The sequence below is a fragment of the Montipora foliosa genome, chromosome 11, assembly GCF_036669935.1.
Source record: "Montipora foliosa isolate CH-2021 chromosome 11, ASM3666993v2, whole genome shotgun sequence".
Classification (NCBI taxonomy): Eukaryota; Metazoa; Cnidaria; class Anthozoa; order Scleractinia; family Acroporidae; genus Montipora; species Montipora foliosa.
Genome location: NC_090879.1, coordinates 42,006,046 through 42,016,045, shown reverse-complemented (window position 1 = coordinate 42,016,045; position 10,000 = coordinate 42,006,046). Strand labels below are relative to the sequence as shown.

The 10,000-nt window shown below is 40.7% G+C and overlaps 1 protein-coding gene across 3 annotated transcripts in view; it reads left to right on the top strand.

Annotated features, from left to right (window-relative positions):
* The window catches only part of LOC137975044 (lysine-specific demethylase 2B-like), a 37,594-nt gene extending 34,579 nt beyond the window's left edge, over positions 1-3,015 (top strand). For 2 of the 3 annotated variants that reach the window (XM_068822079.1, XM_068822077.1), the window contains one exon: positions 903-3,015. In XM_068822079.1, the coding sequence (XP_068678180.1) occupies positions 903-1,916 (1,014 nt within the window). In that variant the 3' untranslated portion in view covers positions 1,917-3,015. The remainder of the gene's footprint in view (positions 1-902) is intronic. The other variant, XM_068822078.1, reaches the window with a different exon arrangement.
* The last annotated feature ends 6,985 nt before the right edge of the window (positions 3,016-10,000 follow it).

Sequence of the window (10,000 nt, the reverse complement as noted above, 5' to 3'; positions counted from 1 at the left end):
TGGACAGTTCTGACTGACTGCATTTACAAATTGGAACTCTTTTGTCTCCCCTTTGAAAAGTTCATTTGTCCAGCCCAACCTCCAAGATGGTTTCCCTCTTCTTAGTGAACGACATAAACCGCATAAATGGATTTTCCTTTTGTAGACAGAGCAATTTGGGTCGTTGCTGTTTATATAGGAGCGAAATAACATTATTCAACAGCATTTTCAATTCGCCATACGTGAGCAAAAGAATGCAACAGCCTCCAAAACAAAGCCATTTCAACCAGCCGAGGGTGACTTTTTTTTGTTGTTGTTTTGGATTTCCCAGTGCCATCCAGCAGGGCAGATTTTATACCATATGACATTATTATGCAAAGGGCCCGTTCTACCTGCTACCTTGCGTATGACATGAGCATCAATTTGACTTTTCGGACATCATTATCAATGAATGCCGTAAGAGAAAGTCAAAATCTCAGTGTTTCCTAGATTGTTGCGGCGCTAACTGTCGATAGCAGCGGCATTCCTTACCTGCACACTCACAGTGAAATAGTGGTTTAATGTTTAAATAACCTCCGGTTACGTTTAAGTAAAGAAAATAAAGGTTGAAGTTTAAGTGCCGCTTTTATTTATAGTATATCCGTCGCACCAAACTAGAAAGAACACTTTTGTCCCAGCCAACGAAGCGTGTGCAGCATACTCTCCCATACGTTGCAAGCAGGTAAAATAAGCGACGTGCTGGGTTTGGGAGGAAACATCACAAATTCAGTCCACTTTTGGCGACAACCAGTATATGAATCCATTCCACATAAAAGGGGGTGCAATTCTACTCACCACCACGCCTCTGCTCTACAAAAGGAACTCAACATAGAGCAGTTTATGTTTCGAGCCTCTGGTAAATTTTTCCTTCTCCTTTTTTTCAGAAGAACAAAACAGAGAACGAGTCCTCAGAGGAAGAAAGTGACATTTCCCCTGTTGCTGAGAGTGATGAAGTTGCAGCTTCACGCATTCGCCGTCCTGTTGCTGTGCCCAAACCACCCCCTGGTCCCCCTCCGGAGGTTCGACCCAAGCGGGTCGTCCGTCCGTGTCCACTTTCTCCTACGCCTGAGTCTTTTTCCTTAGAAAACGGCCAAAGTCACGTGATGGTGAGACAGTTGTGGCTCTTAGTGTTTAGCTTTTTCTCACAGCCTGAGCTGTGCACGTGCATGCGCGTTTGTCGCACATGGAATCGCTGGTGCATGGATCGCCGGCTTTGGTCTGTGATTGACCTTTCGGAGAAGAGAGTTGTCTCACCTGCCGCCCTTCGGGGAATCGTTCGACGCCAGCCAACCACTCTGAACCTTAGTTGGACAAACGTTTCTTTTCAGCAAATAAAATGGCTGTTGGTCCGCCTTCCCAGAATCCGTGAGCTTTACCTGAGTGGCACTACAGAAGCCACTGTGTACGCGCTCTCTTCTGTCATCTGCCCGCGGCTCAAAGTTCTAGGTCTGAGTTGGTCCGTGGGAATCACAGACGCGTTATTGAAAGAGCTCATTTTACCTGTTTCCGACTCTCGTGTTGGCCCTGGGGAGAGCAAAAGTCCCTTTTTGAAATTGTCGACGTTATTCCTATCCGGGTGTGACGTCACTGGAGCAACCCTTCGCTTATTGGTTCAACACTGCCCTGACTTGCGCAAACTGGACTTGAGCTTCTGTCCTGGATTGACCGATCAAGATATTGAAAGTGTTTGTGGTCAAGCCTTGATCAACGAGTTTCTCCTCAGCGGCTGTCCTAAACTGTCAGACAAAGCCTTCTCCTTTTTTAGGCTTTTTCCACCTATCTTTCGTCTCGATCTTCGCTCTTGCAATGGTGTCACGTCAGATGCTGTCCAAGAATTTGTAAAATGTCGCAAGGATCTGCTAAAAATTGTAGAGGAAAAACTCATTGTAAACGCGTAATTTAATGGCTGCAGAGTCAATCCGATAAAATGCCATTTTACATCACTCGCCCATACAAACGTGAAATTAACATGCAATTATTCGTAAAACGTGTCACATCTGCTGATTTGCCCTTTAATGTTTTGCCTTAAATGCCATCTTCCGTCGCAGCTTGTGATAATCGAACTACTTCGAAACCACTCGAAACCTAACCCATAAGATATGAAAAACCATGTTATTTGAGTGAAGCAATGACTTTAAACCAAGGCTCCCTAGTTTTCCAAGTGTTGATAGACGAGCTTGGTTAAATTTTGGCAGTAATCCGGATTTATAATGAAACCCAGACGTCAGTTTGTGACTTTCGTCGGAAATGTTGGATATAGGTTCATCACTGGAAAGCCCGAGTATTGTTTAACACGCAAGTCTTCATCGAACCATAACTAGAATCTAATGACCGTATTCAAACTTGCTTTGTTTTTGCTTGTTTTTGTTTTGGCTTAATTATGTCAAAGTGAAACAAGTGATCAGAAGCACTTTCAGAATCGAATGACCTTTTTATGCTATATAGAGACGCACAATCCGTCTGGGACGAACTTTGGCAAACATTTGTTCTGCATTTGTTCATCTGGTAGAAAGAGGGGCACAAGACATTACTTGTTTTACAAACGTGCTGAAGCGGACAATTTGACCAGACGCATCATGAGTCTTGTGGTCGTCTTTAAACTGGACGATTTCAACAGGTGCGAAAAGTTCGTGACCGACGAAAATTGCGTCTCACATACCTCTTTCCGTCTGTTCATCACGCGAACAAAATCCATGCACTTTGACGGGTAATTCGTGTGCAGTTGAAAAAAAGACCGGCAAATTGGGAGGTGAGTTGGTTCAAGGTGAAGGTTTTGCAGTTAATTTGTTCACAAAGTTTTCACACTGGGTTTCCATAGAATTAATTAAAGGCAATAATATTAAGTTTCCCATCGACATACGTTGCTTCAACAATTTTTAATAAGATCGACTTTTTGTAGTCGCGTTTTTGTAAACATACATGTAATGGTTTAACAAATTGCAACTTTTAACGTCTGTAAATAGAGCATTGGAATATGTTAATAAATTTGAATTTTGCGCTTTATTTTCGAATCAATTGATTGAAGTGGCTATTCAATCGACGGGTTTCTGCATTGGGGCATATTTCCCCACGCTGGTCAGTAAAATAGAGGACTGTATCTTCGCTTCAATTCGATTTATTTCGCTTCTGTTCAACCTTTACAATACCGTCTACACGTAAGGACATCAACCTTAACTCTAACGTGATACCCTGCACTGCAAGGGTTAATTGCTTAGCTTTATACTTTTCTCAAACTCATTAATGATTCATAAGCCAAAAACAAAAAGGAATTATAAAATTAGCATAAAATTTTCGCCAACTTTGATCCCAAATATCTCTTAAATACTGATTCCTTTGAGAAGCAATATCAAACACTCGAAAGTGCGTTTCATCGGAAATCCAAACACCTCGAAATCGGTTAAAAACTCGACCTTGGGCCTCGTTTTTACTCGTTGTTTTGGTGGGATCTTTATGCAAATTTGTCACTCCTGCGTAACCGGAAGTTCGATCTAATTAGCCAATGAGGATGGATAATCACAACACAGCTTAGAAAGCTGTGACTTCCTGGTCCGGGTTGCTTGAAGCATGGTTAGCGCTAACCAGCGTTAAACATCATGGAAACCTATAGGTTTTGACACCTCTTCACCAAGGGTTAGCGTAAACCAGGCTTCGAGCAACCGGCCTCATTTCGCTAGGTTATGCGCCGCCATTTTTGTTTGTGGCTTTTACACTTAAGTGTTTGAGCACCTTCCGCTGCATTTAGAAGCAAGAAACTGAAGAATTAAGGAAATGGCGCTCTTCGAGGGTGAAGCAAAAGATTCTGAACGAGTACACATTGGTGCAATTAATTGTGCACCGCCTTTCACTCTCCAACGCGAACACTTAAAAACATGACGAAATGGAATCGACAGACACATGGTGAGAAGACTGTCTCTGTCGATCCCCTAACCTCACGAGGATTAATTAATTCCGCATGGAAGGTGACTTCCATTTGGAGAGTGACATCGAAGCTATCAAAGTATACCAATGTTTATCAAAGCTATCACGAAGTTTTGCAAGCTATGAGTCATCAAAGCCATATGAATCCAACTTGAACAACATCAGTGACATGAAAAACAGTGAGGCAACCAAGCAACCCATACTACCAGACACTAGTACTTGTGTGGCGAACCGTAATGACGAACTGTCGAAATACTCAGTCATCGATTCTGTAACTGATGAGGAATCCGTATCAATCTCCTGCGACAGAGCAAGGGCTGTGGGACAGAGAACCTTCCAGAATTCCTTATAAGAAAACGTCGAGCTTGTTTCATAAAGACAAGGTAATTGGAAAGTCTATGGTGCATTATTTAAAGAAGAACGTACCGAGCTCGTCTGAGTTGAGAAAGTGTTTATCTCTTGCTTTTGGAAAATAATATTATATTGCAGTAAGAATGTCTAGACCTACAATCTTGGACAAAATAAAATGGAACAGAAATGCTCCCTCTCCCCCAAATGAAGGATGAAGGTGTGTGAAGGCCAAAACGCGCCATTTTCTCATCACTGATTTTGGGGGGAGGGGTGGTCTCAATGTTCCATTTAATTTGTCCAAGATTGTCTATAGAGGCTATCACGTCACAAATTCAAGATTTGGTCAATTAATCATTAATTGACCAAATCATTAATCATCCGAAACCACTGGCCTCTGACGCAGTCACGCTCGTCGCTAGTGTTGCTATGTTGAGATACTACATGGAAGATATTTTAAGAGAAGCGGAGCGTATAAAAAAGCCAAACCTAAAATGAAAATTTGCCAGTACGATCAAGAATAAGGGTATAACTCTACGTAGAATTGACGAAAAAATTGCCATCGAGAAAAAGAATACCCGAGGAAACAAAAGTAAGAGTTAGAGTTCTCAAGCCCACTACTGATCTTACTCTGGAAGCATTTCTGGGGAGTTAATCGGTAAAACTATAGGGTCTATGTAGGGTCGCATCGCTGAGATTAAACGAAGCAATGGCAAAAGACTCAAGCATTAAAGTAGCGCTTTTAAAGCTTTGTAGAGCACTTGAATGGTTTTACATGACATTAAAACGTTTGAGGCACGATTCACGAGACTTTTTATACGATTAACGTCTGTTTTGAGACGCTTTTCAACGGTTAAGCACTGTTAACAAGCAATGGAAAAAAGTGTCAATCTCTTCTGTCACCTTTCTGGCCAGACGACAAAATCGTGAAAAATCGACAAAATTCGTTGCTGATAGCCTGCAAATCGTGCCCATCAACACTTTTGTGAACGTAAATCATGCTCTATTTTTCAGCGTGGAAAAATTTAGAAGATAGATCAGGTAAATATCGCCAACAAATTTAAGGGAGGGCAAATGCAGTTCTTAAAAATTCAACAAGTTAGCGCACGGATGCAAAGTCTACAGCGTAGAATGTGGGTATAGGTTGAATAGTTGGATGGGGTAGATAATCTGTGGTAGAAGGTTCGAATCCTCCTTACATGCGATTTCTTTCTTTTTCTTTTTATTTTTTTCCAATAGTTTTATTCCCTTTTTTGTTTGCAATTTATGTTAAAGTGCTACTGTGACGAAATTTGAATCTTCCCTATCGAAGCCATTTTGGCACATAAACACGTAGTCTGTACGAGAAGAAGAATGCTGTTTACCATTTTCAAATATCTCTTTTTGTTCTGGAGATATTCAAGTTTTTTTAATATGCAAATTAGCCAAGTGATGACGTCATAAACCCTACCAAATTTTGATCAAGTATGATGGAGAAAGATATCTCAGCCAATTTGTATCAGAAATACTTGGTTCTTTGCACTAAGATTCTAGTAAATGTGTTCCACAATATGAGCATACCATTTTTGTTACCATGGCAACATACTGGGTTCCAGACCTCCCTGATATTAAAAGCTTTGCAGACCACCTTTGGCGTTCTGTTTTGATATTTGCAAATGGTGCCTCATCTGCATGATCCTGCCAGCATATAAAGATGTTAGGTCGAGTTTGTGGCCTTGGTAAATGTATTTCTAGCCTGAGATCACCAAAATATTGAAATCAGGTTGGAGGGGACTGGAAAAGAGTGAGTTGCCATGGGAACCAATTTCTTTACAGTCGTAAGTGTGTTGCCTTCAGAACTATCAGCTCACCAAGTTTCAATGGTCTCTGTTGCAAATTGACCGAGATAGCTCTATTTATATTCTTGATGTTCTACTGGTTTGGGTGAATGACGTCATCAGCCTTCTCATTTGCATATTTAACACATTTTTCAAACTTAAATATCTCTGGAACCAATGCAGATATTTCCAAACGGTAAACAGCGTTTTTAATGTTTCATGGTACTCTATGTGATAAACCAAAAAATTCAAGGGATAAAGATTTGATCACAGTAGCACTTTAACCTGAAATGCCACTTGCATTTAGTTTTTTTTCAGTGTCGCCTTGCTCAGTTTATTTTTTGAATGAGAGATGCACATGCTCTCGGATGATGTAACTTTTGAGCGAACGAGAGCAGATTTCGTGTCGTGATTACCCCATATACTACTGGTAACGCCAAGCAGGGGCTCATAGACAATCTTGGACAAAATAAAATGGAACAGAAATGCCCCCTCTCCCCCAAATCAAGGATGAAGGTGCGTGAAGGCCAAAACGCGCCATTTTCCCATCACTGATTTTGGGGGAGGGGTGGTCTCAATGTTCCATTTAATTTGTCCAAGATTGTAGAGCGCAACTCAGACGTAACAAATCTTTGAGTAGGAGATTCTAATCGTCATTTTTATCTTATTACCCGCAGGACTGCTAAACACAAAAAAGACTTGTCAGTTCTATTGTATATTCGAGATCAATCTGTTACTAAGCATTCACCAAAATCAAGAGAAAATGAGGGGACAGAGAAGGAGGCTCCCGGTCGAGCCCTTGGGATATGTCATGTCCACGAAAGTTATTTTTAGACGAGCGGAAGTCTTCCGAGACGTCCGCATTCACGCCAACCTCGGTCCGATGTTTGAAAGAAAATATATATTCATCAGCCTTCCACGCGTGCCATCATTTTCTCTTTTCACTAAGAACCTGAGAGCGAGGCAAAACTGCATGCGGACGTCTCAGAAGACAGACTCTAGAACAAAGATCTCCGCTCGTCTAAAAATAACTTTCGTGGACCTAACATATCCCGGCCAACGCCTTGAGCCTCCCTCTCTGTCCCCTCATTTTCTCTTGACAAAATTGAACCAACAAAATGAGTTATTGTCTAAAAAGAGAAAAGCTATTGATATCAGGAGACGTTGAATCGAACCCAGGCCCTGTTGCTCAAGGAACGAGTACACATACAGTACTGAGAAATCCTTCTATAGCACTGTTACAGGCTTGATTAGCTCAAAAGAGATTGAAGACACTAGAACGTACCTCGGATGGTTCATGCTTCTTTTTTTCTGTTGCCCACCAGTTATACAATGATCCATCCTATGACATGAACGTGCATGCTGCTGGAGTTGAATACATCAGAAGCAGCTGTCAAAAATTTATTGGACCCATTACAGAGCAATTGTGGGTATGTTGTCACAATAACATACATGGTGTGATGCACTTATTGTGCAAGCAGTTTCCGATGTATTAAATGTTACAATACGTATAAATGAATCCATTGAGGGGTGGGCACCAGTAACTGTTATCATTCCTATAAGCGGACAACAGGAAACTACCGTTATTAACATTGGACATCTAGATGAAAGACACTGTTTCAGCAGTTCAGTTAGATTATTACAATGACAGTATTTCAGCTTATGAAATCAGCAGTGTTACCAATGTCAACAATCATTCAGAGGTAATAATCGATTAATAAACCATGGCCAAAAATGTGATCGTCAGTAATAATTTCTACAAAGCAGTGGCAAAAAGAGCTTATATGAGAGAATCTATCAAGCGGGAGAGACAAAATAAAGAGTTCAGGGAAAAGAAAAGCAATGCAAAACACCAAAAAAGATCTGAAAATATTGAAGCAGTAAGGGAATATGAAAATCAAACATTTCACAAAGGTAAAGCTTCCAATCCAGAACATCTCAGAGAACTAAACAGAAAAGCACAGAACCATCATTTTTTTAAGGAAAGCTATACAGAGCTCAAGGCTAAACCAAGCTGCAGTTGTCAAGGTCAAGACTCTATTAGACATCCCAAGTCAAAAGTGATTCAGTCTTTTCGTGATAACATAACACATGGCCCTGAATATATATGCACTTGCTGTGGTCAGTTATGGTTCAGACCATCTGTCTCTAAGTGTAACAGTATCAAATATAGTGATAAATATTCACAAGGTTTGTTGGACGAATGTATAACTGGCACAAAAAGTGTTAATAAATACTGAATGGATCTGCTCTTCTTGCCTAACCTGATGACATTAACAATATGACCTGGCAACAAAAATCAGATCTTATTCAAAATTACCCTGTCACCTGTGCTAGGAATTTTGAACACATGGTACAGCTCTTTATAGAGGATGTGTTAAAGAGTAATCTTATCATATGCCTATTAGAGAAATGGTGGACTTATTTTACAGGGTTGAATTCCAGCAAAGGGGATCACCTCACACACGCATTATTTTGGGTATCTAGTTGCATATGAGAGCCCCCCGTGCTGTTACACAATTTTCCAGCTGTTATATCACACTGACTAATGCATAAAGAAAACTTCAGCCTGCCAATTTATTAAACAATCGCGGTAACTTGAAATCATATCCACGAGTAACGACAGTGGCACTTTGATTCAACTCGCTTCTCGGTGTTTGGATATCCTATGAAACACTCCTTCTCGTGTTTAATTTTTTTTTATCAACAACGACGCCTCTATGTCTGGAGATATCAACGACTTTTAGAAAAGCTCGTTTAGAGATAAACATTAACTAATGGTAATATGACTGAGTGGAGTCCAATTCGTAATCATACCAGTGATAATAAAATTGGACGACCTCTCAGCGGGAGTCCCATTTGATTATCACATAGGTACCCCAAGCTCACGGAGTATCGTTGTTGCGTTACATAAATTTTATAAGGCTTTGCATCGGGAATTTTGCGATCGTTATTTAGGGCATTAAAATGGAAATAAAAATACACCAGAATTACTTACCTCCTTGTCTATTTATGGTATGTTCTTAGCATTTCTGGCAGTTTCAGCGCGATTCTAGGCACAGGCGCCCCAAGCTCAGTGTGAGCATGGCCGACAAAAATATAAGGATTTGTATGGGAATCCCGGAAAAAAAGCTTAAGAAGATAATTATGTGAAAAAATTCTCAATTAAAAAGCCTAACCTTATTGTCAACGTGGGTAACTTCCTTCCTGTGTGGTTATTTTGCAGATCCGACGAGATTTGAGCCATTTCTAAATTTTGTGGTTGTCAACGGTTATAACAAAATCCCAAGGCTGGAAACTAAATTATCGGGTAAATGTTCCCACGGTCACAATTCCACATCACAATCAATTGACAAAGATTGAACTTTCATCTGAACCCACCAGCAACGCAATAGCAGTCCTGCGAGCGACTTCAGGCGGTAATATTGTAGGAAAACAGCTTTCGAAACGTACGCTTCCACACCACAGTGGCCACTACTTCGACCGTTGATAACGAACTTAGCCTTACCGGGGTGACAGACCGTAGTTTTGTCAACCGCAAATTTCTTTATTTCCCTGGGTCCAGACGCGCATTCATGCCGCTTTTACTAGTTAATAGGACTTGTACGGAGTAGGCTTATCGCGATAGTAACTGTATTTATCAAGCCTTCAAGGAATCAACATTACTTATGCAAATAAAATTTGCTCCCTTATTTTGTCAACCGCAATTTTTTTATTCCCCTGGGTCTATCGACACCACTGTTTTCTCTCAGATGCAAATAATTAAATTTCACTGGCTTCAGAAAGTCCAGCCACAAAATATTCGAAGCACAATATCTTACGAGAGCAAAGTTTATTTGCATGTTAATTCCTTGAAAGCTTGAGTTAATGCAGACATGTCTGGACCCAGGGCAATAAAG